This window comes from Peromyscus maniculatus, chromosome 16 (assembly GCF_049852395.1).
Source record: "Peromyscus maniculatus bairdii isolate BWxNUB_F1_BW_parent chromosome 16, HU_Pman_BW_mat_3.1, whole genome shotgun sequence".
Classification (NCBI taxonomy): domain Eukaryota; kingdom Metazoa; phylum Chordata; class Mammalia; order Rodentia; family Cricetidae; genus Peromyscus; species Peromyscus maniculatus.
The window spans coordinates 54884752-54912719 of NC_134867.1; the positions used below are offsets into that span (position 1 = coordinate 54884752).

At 41.5% G+C, this 27968-nt stretch overlaps 1 protein-coding gene across 7 annotated transcripts in view; it reads right to left on the reverse strand.

Moving 5' to 3' along the window:
- The window catches only part of Ipcef1 (interaction protein for cytohesin exchange factors 1), a 159780-nt gene that overhangs the window by 9160 nt on the left and 122652 nt on the right, over nt 1–27968 (reverse strand). For all 7 annotated transcript variants that reach the window (XM_076552840.1, XM_015996781.3, XM_076552842.1 and 4 more), the window contains one exon: nt 17610–17985. In XM_076552840.1, the coding sequence (XP_076408955.1) occupies nt 17610–17985 (376 nt within the window). The remainder of the gene's footprint in view (nt 1–17609; nt 17986–27968) is intronic.

Consider the following 27968-nt stretch of genomic DNA (forward strand, 5'->3'; position numbering starts at 1 on the left):
AGAGACAGAAAGGCACCTGGGAGCCCAAGACACAGACAGGAATGAGGAGTGCCTGTGATGTGCAGGGCTTTCTTTTTATGGAGTTGAATGTTCTCTAACCAGGCTGTGGTGATAGCTGCACAGCTCTGTGAGGAAACTACAAACCACTGAACTATAAATCTGAGGCTATGTGAAGCATGTCACTATAGTGGTAAAGACTAAAGGAGGCTCTTATAAGGTATCATGATAGGAGGTGATGTGTTCACAGAAAAACCCTTAAGCCCTAGAGATAATCTAGAGATTATAAAAGTCTTTAAAAAAAATGGAGCCAGACACTATGATCCTAGCAGTTGGGAGGTAGAGACAGGAGACTCTCAAATTCAAGGTCAGCCTGGGCTATATGAAAGATCTTATTTCACAGAAACAAAGGCAAAGACATATAACTCCTAAAGAAGCATTAGGATTGAGAACTTGTCACAGACAAAAGGACACATAACCTGGTATGCCCTCTTTTTCATAGCCAGTCAGGTAGTACTCTATCTAAAAACTCCTAACTGTATTTATTTCATGAATAACATTTGCAGAACACACTTTAATAAACAAGCAAATGTGTGAAAAAGCTAAATAAAAATTGTTTCATTGAATTTCTTTGTACTCACCAAGCACTAGCTACTAAAGACAGAGATAAAAGCACAATTTGCTTTTCATGAATACATTACGTGGATAATTATGCCAGGGCAAAATTGTAGTAAGATAATTCATCTGGCTCAACAGATATTAAAGCAGTTAAGATAAAAATAACCTTAGAGGTTTGGGATAATGAGGCACAGAGTGTGTTCTTCAAATAAAAAAAAAAATAGGATTTTTTGGATAATTTTTATTATCTTTTAACATACTTACATAAAATATATAATGTTTATGGAGTCCAGTCAAAGAGAGGGAAGAGGGATTATATTAGCAAAGGGGGGGGGGGGTCAAGATCATGATGGGGAAACCTACAGAGACAGCTGACCCGAGCTAGTGGGAGCTCACAGACTCTGGACTGACAGTTGGGGAGCCTGTATGGGATTGAACTAGGCTTTCTGAATGTGGGTGACAGTTATGTAGCTTGGTCTGTCTGTGGGGACCCTGGCAGTAGGACTAGAATTTATCCTTGGTGCATGAACTGGCCTTTTGGATACCCATTGCCTATGGTGGGATACCTTGCTCAGCCTTGAGGCAGCAGGGAGGGACTTGGTCTTGCCTCAACTTCGTATGCCAGACTTTGCTGACACCCAATAGGAGGCCTTATCGGAATGAGGAGTGAATGGAGGGGTGGGGAAGGGGGAGCAGGAAGAGGAGAGGGAGGGGGAACTGTGGTTGGTATGTAAAATGCAAAAAAAAAAAATTTAAATATCAGAAGCTATATCCACCCCTCCCCACCCCATACACACATATCTTTCCCTAGTTTAAACTTGGCGTTGTTATGGTAAGGAGTGGGTGTGTCCAGTTAAAGACCATCTGGAAAAATAAAAACAAATCAGCAATCTGGTTCTTCTTCCTCAGCAGAAACCAGAACCTGAGAGGCTAATGTCAGACCTCTAATAATACAATTCTGAAATGATTCACAAACTTACAGGAAATGAAAGGGCAGACAGTACCATTAGGAGTAAAGAAAATACATCATTGGCTTCCCAGCATGTCCTAATCTAAGAGATGTACGGTGTGTTACCAGACACCCAGGGGACACATCTGTGACTCAATCTAGTCCACAGCCCAGACAGGGGATTTGTACTGTTTTTACCGCTGTTAGAGGCCAGTGCTTTCTTTGGTCATTGTTGCCGGACCATGAAATGAACACCCAGTAATAAAAGAAGCAGGTGGTAAATGGAAACACGGGATAAAGGGGGACCCAAAGCTACACAGGCATGGCAATACAACTTGCCCCTGACCACAGTAGAGGAGAGATGAGTCCTTCTGAATCAGTATATCTGCTCTATGCTGCTGGGTCACCCTCCAGGTACCGATGTACCGTGACCTGATTGATTGCGATATGAACTCGGGCTTTGCCAATTAAGCCTCTCTGGATTAGTATTTGAATATTTATTTTATTTTATGGGTATGAGTGTTTTGCCTGCATAAATGTATATGCACCATGTGCATGCATGCCTGGTTCCAGCAGAGGTCAAAAGAGGGCATCAGATCCTCGGGATCTGGAGTTGTAGACAGTTGTCAGCCCCCATGTGGATGCTGGAAACCTAGCCCAGGTCCTCTGCAAGAGCAACAAGTGGTACTCTGAAGCTCTGCGCCGTCTCTCCAGCCCCTCTAGGTTAGTCATGTAGTAAAATAATGTTAACATCCCTCTCTGCAAACATGCAGTTCTTTTCTGAATTATAATTTCATTCTAGAAAGCACCGGGCTTACCTTTCTTGTCTTACCAGATTGCAGAGATAAAGAGGAAAGGGTTGGCAGGAAAGATCCCTCGACTCTCCCCCATTGGAAATGGAAGCCAAGCGCATTCTTCCCACCTCCCTTATCTCCCGAGACAAAACAAATAAATTTTGTCAGTGAAGTGTCTCCTCTCAAGTGTGTACCATAGTCTTCCCACGTGGAGCAGCAGAACTTCAGTTCCCACTGACACATGGGCACCTTATGGTCTTCTGCCTCTCAACTTACTAGTGCTTTGCCAAGATTGAAAGCATTATCTCAGGGACGAGGGAAGTAGAGAGTCCTGAAAAACAGTCAGTGATTTTCCCCCCAAAATGCCAATTAGTGGTGGGTACTAAAAATAAAAGCCCCATTCTGTGTAGGCTCATGGGTTCCTAGATCATTCTTCACAAATCTGAACAGGGAAACAGTCTCCTGGGGAACTTAGGAAAATGTAAGCTCTGCTTCAGCCCATCTGAGATGGTATTGATACTTGAAATTTGTGTGTGTGTGTGTGTGTGTGTGTGTGTGTGTGTGTGTGTGTGTATGCATGAGTGTGTGTGTGTACATGCATGTGTAGATGAGCGCTTGTGTGTAAGTGTATGCTTAAGTGTGTATGTGTGTGAACACGAGTGTCTGTGTATGTGTGCACATGCACAGGTGTGTGTTCCTGTATATACTGGTGCACATGCACATTTGCATGCCTGCGTATAGAGGCCAGATGTCAATCTGGGTTGGCATTCCTCAGGCAACATCCATCTTGGTTTGGGATTCAAAGTCTCTCGGAGGGATCTGAGACTCATTCCCCTAGGGTGGCTGGGGAATCCCAGGATACCTCTTCAGCATTGAGACGACAAGCCATCCACCACAAATGCATTTTCACATGGGCCCTTGGGATCAAATCCAGGTCTTTGGACTTGCAGTTATTTCTCCAGCCCTTCTAAACTTTATAGATTTTTGGCAAGCTCTTAGGTCCATGGACTATACTTTCAGTAACAAAGCTGGACCACCCATTGGTAAAATTTCACCAGCCTGGATTCATTGGCGGGCAAAGGGACTTGAATGGCGGGAAAATTGAGACTTGTCCACCAAGCAGCATTGACTGTCTCCGGGCCATATCCTAATCTAAGAGAAAAGGAAGGCAATCTAGCTTTGCTCAAATGAAGTACGCATGAAATCAGAGCTGGAAAGGACCAGTATGCCACAGGGTGAATAGAAAAGAATTTGAAGTAAATGTTGGTGACCTTCTATGTCAGATAGACTAATGTGTCAAAGACTAGTAAACTTTCTCCAGATTTGAGTCAGTTAGATTCAGAAAGGGATGTTATGCATAAATCCCAGGTCCTTGGGGCTGGAGAGTTGGCCCAGTGGTTAAGAGCACTAGTTGCTATTAGTAGAGGACCTAGGTTCAATTCCCTGCACCCACATGGTGACTCACAGCCATCTGTAACTTCAGTTACAGGATATCCGGAACCAGGAAATCTTTTGACCCCTAGGCACCGGGCACACATGGTATACACCCATACATGCATGCAAAACACTCATACACATAAAATGAAATAAACAGATCTGAAAAACATAAAGTAACTACAACCGAGGTCCTTTATAGCAAGATTGGAGACATACCAATGTTTTAACTAGTGCTTAGAAGTTCTCTCCTTCTCAAGACTGTGCAAAATGAATGTGTGGCTCCCTCCTCCTCCTCCTACGTGCCACCCTATTGTCTGCTTCTGGCAGGACAGGACAGCTCCAGGAGGCCCAGAATTTGCCTGTCGAGAACACTGTATGCAGATTATCTCTTGAAATGCTGTATTTTCAACTCTGCCTCCCCCACTGTCTTATTTTTGGTCTTGCTTGTGCTTTCTAGAATGTGGCTGTTTATTTTCTACTTAGAACATAAAAGCTGGCTTCAGAAGACAGGAGAGAAATTCATACACCAGATTTCATACCAGGGTCTGAAAAAGAAACCGTTTAGAGAGTTGAAAAGTCCAAATAATGTCCCAAGGGAGATCATTTTGATCCTCAAATGTAACGCATTTGGAAAGTACTAGGGAGAAAAAAGTATTGCAATCAGCACATTTCACATGCAACGTTCTAATGTTCAAGAGTAACAACAATAACAAAGCCACAGAAGACATCTGTCACCAACAAGGCAAACAAGAAAATGCTGATTTGTACACACTGAATATCCTGAAAATAATATTTAGTATATAGCACCTGATGCCTAAGAGATGAAAAGGCTGTTATAGTCATTCTTCATGTGGTCATTAGACAATCCTACACCACAGGAAGACTTGAATTAAGGCAGACTTCAAGTACTCAAATAAGAACAAATCTAGACAATTCATTTGAACTTCAAAGTGCTTCTGACCAAGCACAGAAGCAGAAAATAATGCTGAGGGTCAAGTCTCCAGTGTCTACGGCTGTAAGTGGAGCAGCTACCACCCCGTCTTTCTTCCATGACAGGCACTACATTAACGGTTCTACCAACATTCCCTCGGCATCTTCCCACAGCCCTGTGAGGGAGCCTCATCAGCAATGACATCAAGCAGAGAAAGTCAACATAATGAAAGACCACAGAACTTGGCCAAAGGCACAAGGAGACAAATGTGGGTTACAAACCAAAGGCTATCATTCCCCATACTACGATAGTCTATAAACACGGTGTGGTACAAACATGGGTTTTATACCCAAGGTTATCATTCCCTGTATTATGATATCCTGTGACTACAGTCTGGATGGTGCAGTTCAATCTGCATAAGGCTCAATGGAGACTCTTGAGCCAGACAATCTGCAGATATTGGAAGAGTAGCTAGCTGAATACTCAGATTCCTCTTTTTACTACTCTTCCTGCAAAGGTAAAAGGTCTACTCAGAGCTTTGAGTGGGTTTCCTGCTTAAAGGATTGGAAATTCATAAGCTGACCAGAAATCCAGGACCACTCAGTCTGAACTAGACAGAGAACAGAAGCACTTCCATTCTGCATCAGGAGAGTTGTGTCTACAGCCTGTGTATGTTAGCAGCAGATACAAATAAAGGTATGTTATGGAAAAACAAAAGACCCAGGATAGCTAAAAGAATCCTATATGATAAAGCAACCCTTGGAGGCATCACCATCCCGGACTTCAAACTCTACTATAGAGCTATAGTAATAAAAACAGCTTGGTACTGGTATAAAAACAGACATACGGACCAATGGAATCGAATTGAAGACCCTGACATTAATCCATGCACATATGAACACCTGGTTTTTGACAAAGGAGCCAAAACTATACAATGGAACAAAGAAAGTATCTTCAACAAATGGTGCTGGCATAACTGGATGTCAATATGTAAAAGATTACAAATAGATCCATATCTGTCACCATGCACAAAACTCAAGTCCAAGTGGATCAAAGACCTAAACATAAATCCAGTTACACTAAACTTAATAGAAAAGAAGATAGGAAGCACTCTTGAACGCATTGGCACTGGAGACCATTTCCTAAATAAAACACCGACAGCACAGACCCTGAGAACAACCATTAATAAATGGGACCTCTCAAAACTGAGAAGCTTTTGCAGGGCAAAAGACACAGTCAATAAGACAAAAAGACAGCCAACAGATTGGGAAAAGATCTTCACCAACCCCACATCTGACAGAGGATTGATCTCCACAATATATAAAGAACTCAAGAAACTAGACATCAAAGCACTGAACAGTCCAATTAAAAAATGGGCTAAAGAGCTAAACAGAGAATTCACAAAACAAGAACTACAAATGGCTGAAAGACATTTAAAGAAATGCTCAACATCCTTAATCATCAGAGAAATGCAAATCAAAACGACTCTGAGATACCACCTTATACCTGTTAGAATGGCTAAGATCAAAAACACCAATGACAACCAATGTTGGAGAGGATGTGGAGCAAAGGGAAAACTCCTCCACTGTTGGTGGGAATGTAAACTTGTACAACCACTGTGAAAATCAGTATGGCGGTTTCTCAGAAAATTAGGAATCGAACTACCTCAAGACCCAGCCATCCCACTCTTGGGCATATACCCAAAGAATGCTGATACATACCATAAAGATACATGCTCAGCTATGTTCATAGCAGCACTATTTGTAATAGCCAGAACCTGGAAACAACCTAGATGCCCATCAACGGAAGAATGGATGAAAAAAATGTGGTACATATACACAATGGAGTACTACTCAGCAGAGAAAAACAATGAAAGCATGAAATTTGCAGGCAAATGGATGGAACTAGAAAAAATCATCCTGAGTGAGGTAACCCAAACCCAGAAAGACAGTTATGGTATGTACTCACTCATTGGTGGATTCTAGATATAAAATGAACAATCAGACCACAACCCATAGAACCATAGAGGCTATATATATAGCATGGAGGTCCCTAGGACGACTGTGGCATATAATAAATTTCAGTTTTACTCAATTATTGAAAAAAAATAGCCAAATGAATGGAAACACATGAACTATGAACCAAAGGCTGAGGGGCTCCCAGCTGGATCAGGCCCTCTGAATAGGTGAGACAGTTGATTGGCTTGATCAGTTTGGGAGGCATCTAGGCAGTGGGACCAAGTCCTGTGCTCATTCCATGAGTTGGCTGTTTGAAACCAGGAACTTATGCAGGGACACTTGGCTTAGTCTGGGAGGAAGGGACTGGACCTCCCTGGACTGAGTCTACCAAGTTGATCACAGTCCTCGGGGGAGGACTTGTCCTGGAGGAGGTGGGAATGGAGGGTGGGCTGGGGGTAAGGGGAGGGCGTGGGAGGGGGGAGAATAGGGGAACCCATGGCTGATATGTAGAACTGAATGGTATTGTAAAATAAAAAATATATATCACAAAAAAAAAAAAAAACAAATAAAGGTATGAGTGATTAGAAGGGAGAACCAGGTGTGGAGCCTTGCTCAGCCTTGGTACAGTGGGAAGGGGCTTGGACCTGCCTAGGCTCAATGTGCTGGGCTCTGCTGACTCCCCATGGAGACCTTGATTTGGGGGATGTGGGGATGTGGGGCAGCTTAGGAGGGAGGGCTTGGAGATGGGAGGAGGGAGGAGGTAGGATCTATGGGTGGTATGTAGAGTGAGTAGAAATTTTCTTAATAAAGAAAAATGGGGGGGGGGGAGAACCAGGGTGTTGAACAAATGGCTGAGTAAAGAGCTTGCCTGACAACATGAGGACCTGAGATCAAGTTGAGAAACGACATAAAAAAGAGAGCTGTGGGGGTACACACTTGTCAGCCTAGTACTGGGGAAGTGGAGATAATGTAAGCCGGCTGTGGTAGCGTAGATCTCCCCACAGGCGCAATCCTAAAATAGGAGGTGACATGGATGTTCAAGTCTCCAGTGTTTATTTCCCACTGTGCCTTTTCCCACACAGGAAGATGTATACCCCTTTCAAATGTTGGAGAATAATTCCAACAGTCACTTGGCATTTTCACATCCAAAGGTTAAGGTTTGGATTACAACAGGTCCCAGGTGCCACCACTCACTCCCAAACACTGAATGTCTGTTCAGAGTACAGTCATGTGGTTTAGGACCTCACTTGTTTGGGTGGTACAACATGTAATGTCTCAAAAACTATGGACATAAAATTGTTGTGTTTTTATCCAAAATATTTCAGGTGACTTTGACACACAGTAGCAAGTTTTGTACTGCCTTACACACCTCAATCCCCATCCTTAGTCTGCCTAACTAGACACACTAACACCTTTCCTCATTTAGCCCCTAGCATTTGGCCTTTCATTTCTTCTAAAGGTCCTGGGGGTCCTATGCAGTCTGAGCACTGCTGGGGGTACCCCAGAGCTCAGGACCAGAGTCAAACAGAACTTCATTCCCTGGGGGACTCCCACCTTACATACTTACGCTACTACTTGAAGCAATTTACTCTATCACTTTGAATTCAATTTGAATGGACACTTTCTTCATTCATAAAGAAAAGGAGAAAATAAAACGCCCCTTTCTAAGTTTGTGGTGATGGAGAAACATTGCCTAAATCAACCACACCACAAAAATGACCATTATACCATTCATAGCCACATGTGCTGTGTAGCCTTCCCAAAACATGAAAAATAAGTAAGACATAGACTGTCTAAAGATAAAAGAAAAAAACTGCCATCCATCATTTACAGAAGCATAAATAAATACACACATATTCATATAAAATATAAATATAATATAACAAAATATAATTAATATGATATAAATATATGTGAGCGATATATATGAGATTTAAAGAAAAAAGTTAAAATTTTTACAAGTATGCTTCATTATAAATGCACTTCCATAATCATGGTTGACTGTATGGTTCAGTGGCAGGCCACCTAGGCAGCACATGAAAGGTTCTGGGTTCAGTCATGAGCAAGGGAAACCAAAAGTTTGAATCCATTTATACAGACCAGTGATGAACAGTTACAAATAAAATAAAAATAGAACTTAAAGTAGCATTTAAAATACAACCTGTAAAAATTAACAAAAGAGATTCATGGCTTCTATAGAGAAGAGTAGAGATCATAAAATTTTATTATAAGATGTTAAAAAAGAAAAAAGAAATGGTAAAAGGTTAAAAGAATGATTTTTATGAACTGAAAAAATTAAATAGTAACAATTTATGCTTCTCTCAGGTTGATTCTAAGGATACAATGTAATCCAAACCCAAGAGTATGTGTGTTTGTGTGTGTGTGTGTGTGTGTGTGTGTGTGTGTGTGTGTGTGTGTGTGTGCTGGCATGTGTGTGAACACACCGCAGACACGTATAAAAAATACCTGGACATTAAAATGATCAATAACATGACATACCAAACACCCTTTAAAAGGAACAAGGTAAAAATATTTTCCTAGATACTAAGATTTCAATAAAAACTAAAAGAATAGTCTGAGGCAGGGCAGAAAAACAACAGACCATTGAACAGATGGATGTCCATAGATGGAAGAAACAGACCGACAATAAAAGACGTCACTGAGGACTTAGGGGAACATCTGGGAGAAAGATCGTGTTTCAAGTAGAAGATATTGGGGGGAGGGGATTACACACGTGGATAAAGCCAGGCAGGATTGCATCTTGTCTAGACAGAGCACAGAGAAGTGACTTCAAACCACTTCTACAACAGGAAACAACAGCCTCATAACATCAGTGCAAGCGGCTGGGGAGACGGTGCAGTTGGTAAGGTGCCCGGTGAGCCAGTATGAGGACCTGAGTTTAGAGCGACAGAACCCACATACAGAGCTGGCTTAGCAGTCCAAGACAAGCATGGGGTGAAGAGAGGAGGCATCTCTGAAGATCATTAGTCAGGGGGCAGCCTAGCCAAGCAGAAATCCAAGCTCAAGAAAAGGCTCTGTTTCAAAAGAAAGACTCAACATCAACACAACATGCACCTACACACAGACAGACACATATACAGACAGACAGACAGGCAGACAGAACAATAAGAACATGTACAAATACCATCAATACACATAAAATCAGTGCAGGAAGGAGTTCCTTATTTAAGATGTAAAAATGGTATTAACCAAAAGCCCCATTAAGGTGCTCTATGCCCCTAGTAAGCGGTTTCCTCCCACCAGCCGCCCTCTTCTCAAAGGCCCCGCACCTCACAATATGGTCACAAGCTGAAGTTCTAGCACATTAGCTTCTGGGGAAAATTTATCCAAACCATTACACCTGACACCAGCAATTACTACTGAGCCTATGAAGGAACGGGAACTCTAATCCACTGCTGATAGGAATGTAAAACATCAGTGATGCGGGGAAACAGCCTATCATTTCCTACAAAGTTAAATGCATTCTTATTCTACAACTCAGCAATGGCACACCTTGGTGTTTACCCAAAAGAGCTGGCAACTTGTAACTACCCACAGCTGCACACAGGTGTTACCTGAAGCCTTAACTCTCATTTTAAAGACTTAGAAACAGCTCTGATGTCAATTGTAGTTGAACAGATAAAATGAGCTCAATCCACACAATGGAATATTGTTCAGTAATTGCTTAAAAAACAATGACCCATCGAACCATGGAAGGACATGCGAAAATCCTAAGTTCCTATACCAGATGGGGAAAATGTCCATCTGAAAAGGCTACATCTCTACAGCTGTAACCATGAGACATCAAAAAAGACAACACCAAAGAGATAATAAAGACTGGCCAGGAACCATGGCACAAGCCCATAATCCTAGCATTCTGGGAAGCTGAGGCAGGAGGATTTACACAAGTTTGAGGCCAGGCTGGACCACCTGGTGAGTTTCACAAAAGCCTGGACTGTGATGTGAGACACTATCTCAATAAAATTAAAAACAATCCCCAAAAGATGAGGAGTTGTCTGATGCTTGGAGAGGAATAGGCAGAGAAGCATAGGGGACGCCTAATATGGTGGACCTCCGTGAGACTGCTGTGAGGATACATGACATTACGTATCATCAGATGCAGAAAACTGTACAGCAAAGAGTGAACCCTAATATCAACTCCAGACTTAAGTTCATAAGAATATATCTGCATTTCTGTAGGGTGATACATCTACAACGCACCCCCATGCATGAGACTCAGAGAACATTCCAGAAAGACTGTAAGCATGAGAGAACCAAGATGTCTGCTGTGAGACGGTATCTTTTACATAGGAGGGAGCCGCATCCATGACATCGTAACAACGTGGCTGCCTGAACAAGACTTGCAGAAATGACACCATTTGACATGCCAACATGGATGTCATAAGGCCTGCCCCCTAGATGAAGACAGTCAATAGCTGTTAAAATAAAAGAGAGTCCATTTTCTCCAGGGACTCAGTAGGTTAAATATAAACATATGTGTATATGTATACACATGTTGTATATACACATGTGTATGTATAGAAAAAAATGCAACAATAATAATTAAAGGAGAAGAGGCCATGAATTTGAGATAGAGCGAAGGGCACTCACAAGGAATATCTCAATATTTGTTTTTGGTTGTAAAAAGTGAACCACATGCATGCAGAAAGTTAGCCAGTAGAGGACTGTAGGGGCAGGGAGAAAGGTACAGATACCGTGCTTTCTGTTCTCTCGGGTTCTCGACAAGTCTAGCATTGTTTTAAAAGCTATGCCTATGAATTTCAAGCGTATGCTTCCACCAGCATTTTATGCAGTCGCCCAAAGCTGGGCAAGATGTTTTCCCCAATAGATAAGACTTCTCATGGTGTTTTAAAACAACAGTGTACTAGAAAGCAATGGAGAGGAACAAAGGCAGCGGTGGAGAGGAAACCTAAGATGGTGGCTGCCGTGTGTGTGTGTGTGTGTGTGTGTGTGTGTGTGTGTGTGTGTGTGTGTGTGTGTATGTATGTGTGTCTGTGTCTGTATGTATGTATGTCTGTGTGTGTGTGTGAGTGTGTGTGTGTATGTGTGTGTATGTGTGTGTGTATGTGTGTGTATGTCTGTGTGTGTTAGTGTTTGTGTATGTGTGTATGTCTGTGTGTCTCTCTGTGTGTATGTCTGTGTGTGTATGAGTGTATGTGTGTGTGTGTGTGTGTGTGTGTGATGGTATTCCATGTATATGATGCTTTTCACCATAAGAAATCATCCTCAATAAAGAAACACTAAAGGTCTAAATGAGCAGAGAGGCATGAAAAGAACTAGAAAGCCAAACACTTATCCACAAAGAGAAAGAAGTTATAAGAAAAAAAATGGAAATGGCTGAAGACCATTGTGGTGATTCTCAAACCCACTCATGTCCACCAGGCCTTATGATGAGCCACGAGGAACCTCTGCAGAACTGATAGCCCAAAGGTGGTGGGGGCAGAGCAGATGACTTGGGCTTAGAGTTATGTGAATTCAGAGATGACTCTGACACCAAATAGCAAAATGTCCCCTAGCTTTCCTTCCAATGTGCTCTTGTAAACTCTACGCATAAAAAAGAAAAAAATGCTCAGGAGTAGTTGATAAACCACAATCCCGGTAGCAGAACCTTAAGAGGAATTCCCAACATGAGGAACATCAGAGGCTTCTCTTCCCCCTGGGAATAAACTGAGTGTTCTAATCTGAGGAGTCACAGCCACGAGCAGGGGTATGTCTGGTGTCGTTGGCCCCCAGAGTGGACTTCTTTTCATGCCCTTTTTCAATTCATGGATGCGTTTACATAAAAGCCTTCCCCTTAAAACTCCCTTCTCAACACAGGCATTCTCCTGCACCGTCGCCACATGTGCTTTCCCCTGAACACACCCATTTTCCACCTTTAGCTGCAACCTCTAACCCAAATCGCTTTTACTTCTTTCCAGCTGCCCCCCATTTTCCTGCTTCTGGAATCTAGATTTCACTCCTTGTCACCAGCTTCAGCATCCCTGTTCCAGTGAGATGCCACAGCCTTCCACTCCCACTTCCTTAGCCCATCACCAGCTTCAGCATCCCTGTTCCAGTGAGATGCCACAGCCTCCCACTCCCACTTCCTCAGCCTCAGCAAAATGTACAGAACTAAGAAAGAATTTTTAAAAAGGGGATGAAAATCTAAGTACCACAAATGACCTAGTTATATGACAAGGATGGATTTGCAGGCAACCTAATCTGTTTATTTTATGGTAATTAAGAGAGATCTTTGGCACCTAAGTGGGAGCAACAAAAGACCTAGTGAGTCAGTCATCCATGCCTGAGATCCAAGCCATGACAGCCAGCTGTCACATATACAAGATATTCTTATTAGTAAATATTTATCACCACTTTAAGATCATTTCTCATTCTACTACAAAATAATATCACTGGGAAATACTCAATGGACTAAATTAAATTCCAAGTGCACAATGACAGAGATGAGGCAAGACACAGAATCCTCCATCTCTCCTTTGTTTCCAGTTTCTACCTCTACCCTGGGTACCACAAAGGCTTCCTAACCTCTCTTAGTTCCTGCCTCCCTTTATCCTATGATAGCCTGTGATCTAAGACTAAAGGAGATCATTGAAACCACAGGTCCAACTATATCATCACCTCAGTTACAAATGGTCATGCCTTATCTGATGAATAATGATGCCTAGTCCATCATTCAATAATGTCCCAATTTCCCTCCTACCTCCCTTTCCCATGGCCCACCTCCATGCACAGGACTCCTTAGGTGTGACTGTATTCTGTGTACCTGCTTTTGTAAATTCCTGTGTGTCTCCTTTGTGACACTTTTCTGCCTTGCTTTCTTTTGTTAATCATGTCTTAGCCTCCCACTCACCCCACTAGATATGAAGATGCTTTAGCACAGTCATCTTTGGATGTTAGAGCTGTGTTAGCACAAAGTACGTGAATGCATGTCAGAACCATCTTCATAATAATAACAGAAATGCTAAATTGAGTTGAGTTCAGTATTGGACTTAGTTTCTTTTTAATCTACTTGTTAATCTTATATTTCAATGGTCAGAAAATCACTCCCCAAAGAAAGGGAGAGCCCATAGTAAAAACAGATGAGAGGAGCATGCCATTAACCCCACCACCTCTTTTCCAGCTGTGCTTTGTTGAAATGCTTGGTGGAGAATCCCTAGAGTTGTAGCAATCTGAAAGTTGCAGTAGAGAAAGACAAGCCAGTGTCATTAGGTGTCATTAACATCCCCTCCCCCTTTTCTAATGGCTTACACTGGAGGGAGAAATGTCTAAAAGGATATTTGAATTCAGAATAAAATTCTAGCAACCACAATTTTAATTGCATACCAACTGCAAAATATTTCTTCCATTGTCTAAATAAAAGAAAGGCTATAATACACGCTGTCTACTCTTTTCAGAACTCAGTTATTAACCTTTAAGATTCTCTTCTAGGATAAAAGCCTCTTTCCCCAGAAAATGCATCTTGAGACTAGATCTTAACCTTCTAAAATGTAATTCCTCTCATGGATGACACTGAAATTCAAGCCCCATCTAAAACCCTCAGCATAGTATTTTAGACACTAAAATTTCAGAGACTCTTCCCCACCTTAAAAAGTTAAAACAATAATTTTTAGAAGTCACACACAAAAAAGCTACCTTCTTCTCCGACAGGCAAACATATACATGCACAACACCCAATCTGATTACTTAACAGCGAATCACAGCAAAGGCAAGAAAAGATTGGGCTGCCGTTTCTATGGAGACCACATGATGTGGTTCAGCTCTTCTGGGAATGAAACCAAATCCCCAACAGCAGGAGAAAATCAGCAGCAAGAATTCTGTAACATATGGCAACTGCCAACAAACCAGTGAAGGAAAATACCTTCATTTTCTCTTCCTCTCTACCATGAGAAACACCTGTCCATTGAGCTGTTTGAAAAATCACCTAGATTTTGTTGGTATTTCTGTGTGTAATTCAAAACTGATTACCACCAGGTCTCTTTATTCTTAGATTAAAAGAGCTGTTGGCTCCCAGCTGGATTCCTCAGCACATGAATTCCCAGTATGGCATTAGACAAGGATGAGCAACACATGCATCTTCCCATGACTCTGTTTAGTAATCCTAATGGGAAACTCAATCTGCAGGGCTATCTCCTGGGAAAGAATGTAAATGGGATTTTAGTATCTCTGATGCTTTGGAAGTCTTGACTGTCACAGAGACGAGAGGGTTATTTCTACATCTTTTTTTTTAAATTTATTTATTTATTTATTTATTTATTTATTTATTTATTTATTATTGCATTTTATAAGGTATAGGTGTGCACATATGTGTGACAATATATGTGCAGATTAAAAGGACAACGTTTTAGAGTCAGTTCCTTTCTTCCACCTTTATGTTTGTCCAGGAGCTCAGACTTGGGCTGTCAGGTTCATAGACAAGCACTTTATCTGCTGAGCCATCTTGTCAACCCTTTCTTTACTTCTCCTTCTAATCGAATGGCTAGAGTAAGTTCTTAAAGGGGAACAATAGCTTGCTTCTCCCATTCTTAACATCTATATCTTCTTTTTTTACATTTCTTTCATTTATTTATTTATTTTTATGATAGTTTTGTATGGTGTTTTGATCATCTTTACTTCCTCTTCCACAGCTCTTCCAAGCTCCATGTCCTCATCCCTACCCTCCCAACTTTGTGTCCTTTAGAAACAAACAAAAAACCTTCAAGACTAATTTGTGCTGCCCATATATTCTTGAATGTATGCAAAACCATATCTGCATCTTGTAAGCACCAAGCTGAAGGTCACTTAAGATCAACACTTGAAAATTCTTCGTGTTGTCACAAGAACAAAAATACTATCAATATGCAATACACACTCTACACTCAATGAAAATGGTCATCTTAAAATGGGTAACACCTCCAATGATGAGGGCATACAAGTACAAGTTACCTACTTTACTTTCAACAGCTTATTGCTTCAAAAAAATAAGTTTCTTAACTCATTTTTATACTTCCCATTTGATTATACTGCTGACCTCAACTGTATAAACCCATGGAGATACAATTAAACCCAATACTTTGTTTGCACAACATCTCAAATATTTGTGGCCAGATGAAGTACACTCCTTCCATCCCTCATAGACAAGTCTCATCTGTGCCCTCTTCCTCAGTGGTGATGCTTCCAGTCTCTTACCCATCCTACCTACTCAACCACCTCAAGAAGTTGCTCGACTTGAAAAAAACATTCTTAATGAAAAAAAAAAAGAAATTAAATATCACCAACACACACACACACACACAAAAGAAAAGTGAGTCATTGGCCCAGATTGGAAATATCAATATAAAATACTATTTAATGTAAAGCATCCACAGAGAAAGCCCTAGAGAGCAATGACAATTGGGGTGACTTTGAGTATGAGTTACTAGCCTGACTGTTCAAATTCACATGTATAAAAATAACATACATACACACTTGCACCCTGGCCTACAGCTGTGATCCCTGGCCTAAATTATTCTCTTTGAAAAATTAAATTAATAGAGTATATCTAAAAATAGATGCTTTTAAAAAGGATTGACATTATTATCTATTCATGTGTATATGTGTATGCCTCTGTGTGTGTGTGTGTGTGTGTGTGTGTGTGTGTGTGTGTGTGTGTACAGTGCAGATGGGTGCACACAGAAGCCAGAGAAAGATATAAGATCCCCTTGGGTTGGAGGTACAGGTGGTTGTGAGCTACCCAATGTGGGTGCTAGGAACTGAACCTTGGTCCTACAAAAGAGCAGCTAGTGATCTAAACTACTGACCCATCTCTCTAGCCCCCAAACTTGAGAACTTAAGAACAGCCTCCTTGCTTAGAGTAGGGGAGAAAGGGTCATCATTCATGTCATTGGGCAACTTCTGCAAGTTAGTGCAGGAATTTAGCAAGTCAATTTCCAGTAGTACACTGAAAATTTACAGTGCAAATCCATCATTCTCCAGTAGCTCACTGATATATCAGATAACCTTGTTTTACACCAGAATGAATGAGACACAATTAGAAAAGACTCGTCATGAATGGATAATAATAGAAACAAGTTTGTCCTGAATCAAAAATGAAGATTATTGTATAATATTTAAAGACACATTGATGATTTCTACATACAACTATTTCCTTTGTTAAAAGAAAACCGTTTTCCAGGAAGAAAAGCCATTGCCTCCTCTCTATTAAAGGTGCTGCCCTCCAAAATGTATGTGAAGGTTTTGCCTTCCATTAACTACATAGAAGCCCTTAGGGGATCACTGATAGGCCCTCTACAACAGGAAGATGGCTGCTCTAAACCCATTTGACAAGATCCAAGTGATATAAATCCATCTCACTGATCCCTGGGTCTCAATTACCACAAGCCCCCAGAGCATAATCTATGAAACCAAAATAGTGGGGGAGTTCATTCTCAAGCTGATGGAGAGGTATTACATTTTGATCACATACCTACATGCCTCATAGTCTAAAACAGTGGTTTTCAACCTATGGGTCATGACCCCTTTGTGGGTCAAAGGTCCCTTTCACAGGGTTTGCCAACGACCATTGAAAAGCACAGATATTTTCATTATGATTCATAACAATAGCAAAATTACAGTTGTGAAGCAGCAACGAAAAAAATGATGCTTGGTGTCATGACAACATGAGGAACTGTATTCAAGGATGGTAGCATTGTTGAGAACCACTGGTCTAAAGCACTTGGTTACTGACGCAATAGATAATTAGTGGCCTGGCAACAGGAGCTGCCACAGGCAAAATCTACAAAAGGAGCTGGAGGCTAAGCCCCATGTGACTAATCATCAAACCGCCATTCACGAGTTGAAACATTTTAGTTACAAATTTATAGCGGAGTTCTATAATACGCCCACAAATATTCACCATGTAAAGAAGAGGAAGCAGTTTCCTGGTTTACCTCTGTCCATCATCCTTGATCCGGCGGCTCTGTCGGATGGAACCGTTAGATGGTCTTGATTGCTGCTCAGCGAAGAGGTGTCATCGCTAGATAGAGAGTTCAAAAACCCGCTTTCCGAAATGACGGAGCTGTTTTCTGGGGCCCGGCAATTGCTTGCCTCTGAGGATGCAGGGGTGTGGACCTGTACAGTAAATGTCAGGGGCTGCCCCACCTCTTCAGCAGCAGGCGTGCTGTTCACCATGTCGAGCCAGGACTGTCTTTCTTTAGATCCCGAGGAAGAAGCCCGGCTGGGTGCCTTTACGGTATTTTCCAGAGAGGAGAAAGAGCATGATGAATCTCTCAGTCGGGGTGAAGAGGAAGACGCCCGCCGTGCAGCCTATTTGCCACCAACAAAATCAGGAGGAAAAGGAGGAAGAGAGACATTGGGATTAAATTTACCATTCTCTTCACTGTGCTTTTATTAAAATTCTCCCAGAACTCTTTTGAAAAAGTGACTAGGAATAAAAAAGTCAAAGGACAAATGTATGATTCTTATTATTGTATGGCAGTCACCAGGAACCAGTCTCTAAAACTGATTGGTATAATTTTGAGTTCACCATATAAGATCTGAAAAAATCTCCATATCGAAAATTTTGACTTAAAAACTTAAGCATCTCCAACCATTTAAAGACTCTCTTACAACAGTTCTTTAGAGTGCTTGTGGGTACAATGACAACCTGTCCTCTCTCCTTGAATTCACAATGAAATGAGCAAAAACAACTGAGGAAGGTAATCAATAGAAAGAAAGCAGAGGTTTGGGGTGTGGCCCAGGAGAATACTTCGTAGCAGGTATGAGACCTTTTAGTAACATTGACCTGTTCCTTAGCACATAACCAACTATCATAACTATCAGGTTAAAAAAAATGCTAAACATAAATCACATAAAAAAGTTTAATTACAGTGTTAACATGTTACTATTTTGTGACTGGGAGGGGGCAGTCCAGACATCACAGCATGTTCTAGAGGTCAGAGGAGTCCGTTCTCTCCTTCCACCACGTGGGTTCCTGGCATTGAGCTCAGATTGTCAGGCTTGGCAGCAAGCATCCTTACCGAGAGAGCCATCTTTCCAGGCCCAATCACTTACAATGTTTAATACAGCTTCACCGAGTGGGACAATAATATAGTTATAGCCTCTGAGTTCATGAGAGAGAAGCAAAGGCTGCCTGCCCCATGGGTGGTGACAGACAGGTTGCTTCCCAGCATGCTCTCTAAGGGCAAGTAACAGTCCTGAAGGACATTTCATCAATCCACAGACACAGTACCAAGGTCACGTCACCAGTAAGGACATTCTCTTGAGGCAGACACCATTTATGTTAAAATGTTATATAAGTTTTGATATGGCAATAATTTAAGAATTTTGACAAATGGTAATACATAGCCATTTGTTTCAGGGGAGTTTACATTTTTTAATGCAATCCCATACCAAACAAAAGATCTGGCAGCTCTTTTCCATTTTTAACATTATTCGCCAATAAAATCCAAATGTCTAGACGCATTGGTCTCTGGGTCACCCTATATCTCCCATGGCATAAGACCGAGAAGGTAGTTCATGGTTCAGTTTTATGTCACCATCCTATTGGATAATCCTGTTAATTAGGGAAGTGGCATGATGGAGAATATTAAAAACATAAAACTGAAGAAAGCATTTGGATGTTATAGAATATTACTTTAAGGTGTGTTGCTTTTGTTTATGTTGCATTTGTTTAACTCTGTGAAGCTGTGTTACTGTGCCTGTCTAAAACACCTGATGGTCTAATAAAGAACTGAATGGCCAGGCAAGAGAGAGAGATGGGCAGGGCTGGCAGGCAGAGAGGATCTATAGAAGGAGAAATCTGGGAGGAGGGGAAAGAAAAGGGATGGAAGAGTGAAAGGAAGTAGCCAGAGAAGGAGGAGGACTCCAGGGGCCACCCAGCCACCCAGCCACCCAGCCACCCAGCCACCCAGCTACACAGCAAGCCACATAGTAAGAGTAAGATTTACAGAAGTAAGAGAACAGAAAAAAGCCCAGAGGCAAAAGATAGCCAAAATAAGTTAAGTTAAGGGAAGCTGGCTAGAAACTAAGCCAAGCTAAGGCAGAACATTCATAATTAAGAGTAAGCCTCCATGTGTGATTTATTTGAGAGCTGGTGGGTCCCCCAAAAGAACAAAAACAAATAACAATATTTGGATCCTCTTCAAAACCTCAGAAACATGGTAGTCAAGTCAGAAAGTTTACCTATGTTCAAACACTCAGTATTTCACTGAATTTTGAAGGTCCTGTGCTCTGAGCTTTTAATGAGAAAAACTGCTACCTACTACTATGTGTCTTCTTGAATACTCAGTGAATATAGGCTGCCAAATAATCAATAAATCTACTGTGCCCATTTTCATATGCATGTGGTGTGTGTGTGTGTGTGTGTGTGTGTGTGTGTGTGTGTGTGTGTGTGTGTGCGCTGTGTATCCTGGAAGCCTGAGGATGATGCTAAGAATTATCTTCAATCACTCTTCCACCTTAATCATTTAAACAGGGTCTCTCAATCAATCCCAGAGCTCATCAGATGGCTAGTCTTCACCTTCTAAAGCTGAAATTACAAGTAAGCTGCCACATCTACCCAGCATCTACTCAGAATCTGGGATCCAAACTCATGTCTTCATGCTTTCATGGCAAACATATTAGCCACCAACCCATCTCTTCAGCCCAGAAATAAACCTATTTTGAATATTAACATGACACTAAAATGCCTAGTAAGATATGAAATGAACACAGGCATGAAAATGTTTCATTCAGCAAAGTGTCAAATAGCTTGACAGCTGGCTACCTTAAATCACTGAGACCAATTAACGACTAAGAGATCCAAGATCTGTAAGTCCTACTTCTCCAGGAGAGGAACATACGGGCCCCACACTATTCAAATAAATGCATGGATATTTTACTCATTAGATGGATCTACAAAGTAAGTGTTCAAAAAAAAAAAAAAACCACATACTGCTCCAGTCATGGCTCATTCTCCTATTGTGAACCATTTTGGTCAAACTTGCCTTCCATTTGGTCAGCTTTCCTTTGTTACAGAGACAGAGCCTGAGCTCTCCTGTCATGGTGCTTTAATTGGATTGGAGAAAAAGACAGTATACTCAGTTGGGGATATATATATCGCCCTCCAAACTCTCCTTAAAAGAACTTCTTAACTAAGTGATGGCCATGTCTGTGAAGTGTATCCTTGTCCATTGTTATTCGGAGAAACGCTTTTAATCCTTGTTCTCAAGACACCACACAACATTTGTAGAATTGTTTTCTTGCTTTCCCTTTTCTTTTCAGTGCCTATGCATGTGTGTGTGCATGCCGATGGGCGCAGGCTGATGACCTCAAGTATCTTTCTCACAAACACAGACCACCTGTTCTTTGAGACAAGGTCCGCCATTGTCCTGGAACTACCCAATGAGTCCCTGGGTTAATTCCATCTCTGCCTTCCCAGTGCTGGGATTATAAGAACATCGCCCCACCAGAATGTTTAAATGGAGTCTGAGGATCAGACTCAGGCCGTCCTGCTTACAAACCAAGCACCTCGCCAACCAGCGGAGCCATCTCCTCTGCCCTAGATATTATTTTAAAATAAAAAGAAAATAGGAGTGAATAAAGAAACAGAAAAGAAAAAAGTGGAAAGAATTAGGGAAGGTGGAAAACAAAATGAGAAGGAACAAAGTATGTGTGTTAGATGTTGGAGGTCAACGAACTAGAAAGTGAGTGACAGGGAACAAATTGGACATGGAGTTCATTTCAGAAGATTCCATCTGGGACTATTTTTTGTAAATAATGCTGTGCCAAAACATGGGTTATTATTTCTAAGACTCTGTAGCTACCAGTAGCCAATACCGGGTATAGAATCCTAGCCTCCTGGGAATTATCTTTATCACATGCTCACAAAACAGCAAAGGAAATAAAGGCAGCAAGACATAGGTCCCCTCTCTCTTCCCCTTCTCAGTTTGACTGAAGTGTCTCTGCTTCAAGGCCAGTTCACACACCTGGTTCTGTAAGAGGTCTCCCCAGCTGCACCAGGCTGTGAGGTTACAATACCTGGTGCCTTCTTCTAACACACCAGATGAATATCATCTTATTTGACAACTTATATTGCTATTGCTGATTGACGGCTAAGTCTTTTTTGGTGAGCTACTTGAGAACAGGCTGTTTTTAGTCATTTTTACACTTCCATTTTTTCTCTTGCATCTGTGCCCAACACATAGCTGATAATAAATTACTGCCAGGAAATAATGGATCAGAGAACCAGCTCTGTGAAGAAAATCTCACCACAATAGTTTAGGCTCTTACTGAGGAGCTCCTCAGATTGCCATCAACTTGCTGAATAGAACGGCTAACTTCAGGATAGAGAAGAATTGCTGAAGTCAGACACACAGAGCATGTACAACCTCAAGTGACATGGCTTACTTTATTGAGGGAACTGTTGACAATGTGATTTAATTCATTTCTTGATGTTTGAGCTTGAAATATTTTTCAATAATAATTCATAACAATCATATTAATGATTCCAGCTTTTACTTATTACACTTATCTATTTATGTCTCTGTGGAGAAAGTACACAGACACACACACACATACACACACACATACACACACACACACACACACACACACACACACACACACAAGTAAAGGTCACAGAACAGCTATCGGGGGAAATGGTTCCATCTTTCTACCATGTGAGTCTCTGGGATCAAGCTCAGGTTAGCAAGCTTGGTGACAAGCACCTTTAACTACTGATGCATCTCACTGGCCACATGATTAGAGTTTTAGTTGACTGATTCAAAAACTAAAATAGATTTTCTCATTTTCTCTGTAGGACATTTTTATTACTAGAGAACTTGAATTAAAATGCTACTTAGGCTGGGTGGTGGTGGCGCACACCTCTAATCCCAGCACTCGGGAGGCAGAGGCAGGCGGATCTCTGTGAGTTCGAGGCCAGCCTGGTCTACAAAGCAAGTTCCAGGAAAGGCGCAAAACTACACAGAGAAACCCTGTCTTGAAAAAACAAAAAAAACAAAAAAACAAAAAAACAAAAAAAAAAAACAAAAAACAAAAAACAAAAAAAAACGCTACTTAGATCTACAGTCCTCTAAAAAAAAAAAAAATGTGTTCAAAACACAAGTTCAACATGCCCCCATCTCATCTCTGTCCACTCTCCTGGGAACTTCACAGTTTCATCTTCTTCACAATACTTATCAGTACTCAAGACAATTGTTTGAATTTTTGATTTGCTGTCCCCGTTAAATCACTTAATGATAATGATGCTTCGGGGAGCAAGAATGTCCTCAACAGGACCTAGCAGGTGGCAGGTACACAAAACATGTTATCAGCTGTTTGATTGCCAGGTACATCAGTAGGAGCAAATAATACAGTGGTGACGGAATATGTTTTTGATGGTTTGTTTTCTTTCCCGAGATATGCTGTCACTGTGTAGCCCAGGTTGGCCTCAGTCTTGGAGTCCTCTTGCCTCTGTGCCTGAGAGCTGGGATTACAGGTATGGGACAGCATGCTCAGACTAAAACAGGAGTCTTGGTAAACATCTTAAATTTTCTGCCTGCAATATAGTCAGGTTTACTTCTTTGGAACCTGGTTTCCTCATTTGTAAAACTCAAACAGGAGCTTCCTGAGAGTCAGATGGCGTGATCCTTCTTAAGCGATGTGTGGAATCTCTGCACGAGAGAGCGCCATTCTACATACTGGAGAAACAGCTCAGCAGCTGAGAGAGGGCACTGCTCTTGTGGAGGAATGGACTTTGGCTCCCAGTGCTCATATCAAGTGGCTCACAACTTCTTCTAACTCCAGTTCCAGGAGATCGGAGACCCTCCTCTGACCTCCAAAAGCAATGCACTTATGTGTACATACCCACCTACACATAATTAAAAATACAAATAAATATCTTTTTTAATTGTTTTTTTTTTTTCTTTGAGATAGGGTCTCTCTGTTATGCAGCTCTGGCTGTTCTGGAACTCACTCTGTAGACCAGGCTGGCCTTGAACTCACAGAGATCCACCTGCCTGTGCCTCAAGTGCTGGGATTAAAAGCATGCACCACCATGCCTGGCCCATAATTTTTTTCTAAAGGAGTACCTGGGGAAATATTCTTGTAGTGTATGGATGAAGAAGACATACTAGCCACCTACTTTTCCAACTATCCATGCATTGAAGTTCAACCATTGGCTAGACACTTATAAACATCACTAATAAAAATATATAAATGTGGCCTAGCTTTAATAATTTGATAATTAGGGGTCTAGAGGGATGGCTCAGAGGAGAAGAGTGTATATTACTCTTACAGATGTTCCAGGTTTGGTCTCAGCACCCACATGACCTCCATAGAATAATTCATGCATGTGTTGTGTGTATATTCACTTGGGCACACATACACACACTTAAAATTCAGCATTTTTAAACGAATGTAGTAATTATATAAATAGCACAGACACATAAAGGCCCAAGTAGGGGGTCAATTACAGTGACAGCATGAAAAGGCATTTTAAATAAAGGGTTCCAGAAATGCAGAGAGGATTCAGAATAAAAACAAAGCAGAATGGCATACATGTATGAAAACAGCACAATGAAACCCATGACTGTGAATGCCAAATAAAGGGATTAATAGAAGGAGAAAAAACCCAAAAGAGCCAATTTGTCCTGGTTTACAAGGCAGAGAATGGCTTCAGCAGAGGAATTCATGCTTGAAGCAGACCACAAGATACCGTGGATGTGGAACTGGGGTGGCATCCGAACAGCACTTCCCACGAGCTAAGGAACTTGCTCCCGGCAGGTGCAGAAGGGGAGTATGGAAAACTCTGGGCAAAGCTGGCATTTTTTTCAGGGCTGAGGGCAGAGGAGGGGCTAGTGACAAGAATGTGTCAACAAATGTGAAATCTCAAGGACCTAAGAGTAGGGCCAGGGGTGGTGCTGCCTGTCTTTAATCTCAGCACTTGTGAGGCAGAAGTGAGCAGAGCTCTGTGAGTTCAAGGCCAACCTGGTATGCATGATGAGCTCTAGGCAAACCCGTGTTATTAAAAGCACCTTTGGGGAGTCCTTTTAAAGGAAAGATAGACTAGAAGAAGGGAAAGAAAGAGCCTGTTGTTCCAATGACTCAGGCAAGAGCTAATGAGTGGGTTGGAGTTGGCCAGCGGAAGCAGAAGGCAGGAAGGGGTGGTGGGACAGCCGCCATACTAGCCGGCTGGGGAGAGGAACTGTTAAAGCAAGAGACAAAAATACATAACGCCAAGTTACAGCAGAGTTTGAAAATCAGTTTAATTCCCAAACATAAAGCTTATGATTTCTTATATCCCGAGTAGAAATGTGGTTTCCTTATCTCTACTTCTTGCACATATATGTGTGTGTGTGTGTGTGTGTGTGTGTGTGTGTGTGTGTGTGTGTGTGTGTGTGTCTGTGTGTGTGTATCCTAGGTTTGAAATTGTATGCTATATTCACTGATAAGTCTTCCTACAACTACCCACTTGCAAGCATCTGTACTATTTTGTATAGTGGATATTGAGTGACCGATTGACATTTGGTAGACAGCTATTCAAGACACAGTCTGTTAAAATGAAATCTGTATTTCTAAAATTATCCTACCCTTGTTTGTTCAGTTTTCAACTTCTTCCTCTAGCCCCAGCCAGTGAGCCTCCTTTCAGAGTTTATTTTTACTTCCTGCTGCTTCAATTTGCTTTAGATGGCTTGCTGCAACGTTCTCAGGGACAAAAAGGAATTGTTCTTCTGAAAAGCATCGAAGTGTAAGGACTGAACCATTCTGCTAAAATAATCTGAATTATTAGCTGAGCTGCCTGAAGCTAGGGTTATAAATATTTATCCCCCTTTTTCATATCTGATCCAGCTCTCAGTGGTCTACATTCTAAGCATGCTCAAGTCCCAGTCACCTCACTTCCTCAAAAGCCTGAGATCTGTACCGGAAGCCCATCACCACCCCACACCATAGAACAATGCACACTTTCTGCCTTCTATGAAAACATGCTTCTCCCCGACGCACTAGGTTTCTTCCATATACCAGCCTGGGTCTCCACTTAAGTTCAAAACTGACTTCACAACCCTTCTGCTCATATCTTCCAAGTGCTTCCCAAATCACTCACAATAGAGCATCAAAAGCCTTAGCTAGCTCACAAGCCCTGTATAGGATGGCCACAATTACCCTAACTTTACATCCTGTCAGCCTTATTCAGACTCATGTGCTCACACTCCAGTGACATCGAGACATCACTTCTCACCAGTGAGACCTTGGCTCTATTTTCTCTGGTGAGAAACTCCTTCTCAATGGGTCACCCAGTTGACTCAACATACCTCTGCAGACCTGTGCTCAGATTTCAGCTGTGTGGGACCATTTTGACTATCCCTGCCTATCAGTTGCCATAGCCCACTCTCTAGCTCCATCTCCCCTGGTCTTCTTATCCATCTTTTTCTACTTCTGCTAAAGTAGACCTTCCCCCTAGGACGGACATCTGCAGCTATCTCTTTGAACAGGAAGCTTCCCCCAACAAAGAACATGAACCATTCATCCATGGCACCCAAGGTCTGAGAAGAGGGTTCACAATTTAAGTAAATCCGCACAACAGACAAGGTTATCAGACAGTGCCTTTAAAATTAAACTTGGAAGAAGGAAGTATGTAGTGGAAGTTTTAGTACTATTAATAGTTCTTAAAACAGTAACTTAGGACATTGGGAGACTTGAGAAGTTGGTTCCTTTTATTCTCTTTGAGAAACTGAAGAAATCTGAACAATGAGATCTACAAATTATCTTTCAAAATGAAATGTACAGAACCCCCATCTATTTTTAAACCTTTTTAATAAGCCTGGGGAAAAAAACTACCATTTCTTTAAGAATCAGGTCATGTTGGGGCTGCTGAGATGGTTCAATGAACAAAATACTTGTCATTCGAGCTCGAAGATCTAGCACCCACACAAAATGCTGAGTACAGTGGCAGGCAAGTGCACATTACACTGGCACTGAGCGACCCTCTGGAGCTTCCTGGCTATCCACCCTAGGGTATCGGGGAGTCCTAGGTTCCCATGAGTAATCCTTAGCTTGGCCCCTGAAGAATGCCATTTGGAGTGCCCCACACATAGACACACAAAGGGAAAAGTGGACATCACCCCCCTCCCACCCACCCCCGTCACTCACATGAGGCCTTTTCAGTTTGAAAGAATAGAATCAGAAACCTGTCTTCACTCACTCAAGATCCTACAGTACTCTGCATTCCCTTGTGGAATTCACTCCATTGTGATTCATCCCACTAGAACCAGAAGCTCAAACTCTCGGGCACTGAAAATTAAGATTACCTCTACTCTCTAGCAATAAGAAAGGCTAGACATTGAACTAGTTATTCCAAAACTTGAAAGTTTCTGAGACAACCTTCCAGAACAATATTATTTTATTCTGTTGAGTTACTTTGAAGTCATTTCCCAACTGTCTAAACAAAAACAAAACAAAAAAACTTGGAAAATTTTTATTTTAGGCCTAGGCTTGTATATTTGATTCATGGCTAGCCTATATCATATTGAGTGACAATAACTTTTGAGAGAAACAATAACTTGACTCATGCCCTAGATAAAAGTCACCCAGGTTTTTTTTTCTTTTCTTTCACTTCATCTGCTTAAATAGTAAGCCTCATGTTATTTTAACCAAGTGTCTTACATGTCTTTTTTTTTCCAGAAACAAGAGAAAACAAAAACAAAATCTGCCTGGAAAATATGTGAGCATAAGGGACATACTCTATTACTAGGAGAAAAAAAAAATCTAACGATTCAATATTTGTCCTCGTTAGCTTTTTGTTACTGTAATAAACACCATGACCAAAAACAACTCGAGGGTGATTTGCTTGGTTTACAGGGTCACAATCCATCATGAGGGGCAAGCCAGGGGAGAAACTCAAGGCAGGAACCTAGAAGCACAAACTGAAGCAGAGGCCATAAGGAACATCACTGGCTCGCTCTCCATGGCTCTCTCAGCCAGCTTTCTTATACCACCTAGACCACCTGCCTAGGGACAGTGCCACCCACAGTGGGCTGGACCCTCTCACATCAATCACTGATCAACAAAATGCCCCCACAGAATTGCCTCCAGGCAAACTGATGTATATATTTTCCTAAATTGAGGATTCTCTTCACAGATAACAGTAGCTTGTATTAAACTGCCAAAACATGGCCAAGACAACATTTATCTGACAATCTTATCTTATATTACTTTAGAAAATTTGTTAATTGTGACCAAATTACAACTGTTTTGTTTGTCCATTTGTAGTTTCTATATATGTAACCAATCGTCTTATTAAATAAGAAACA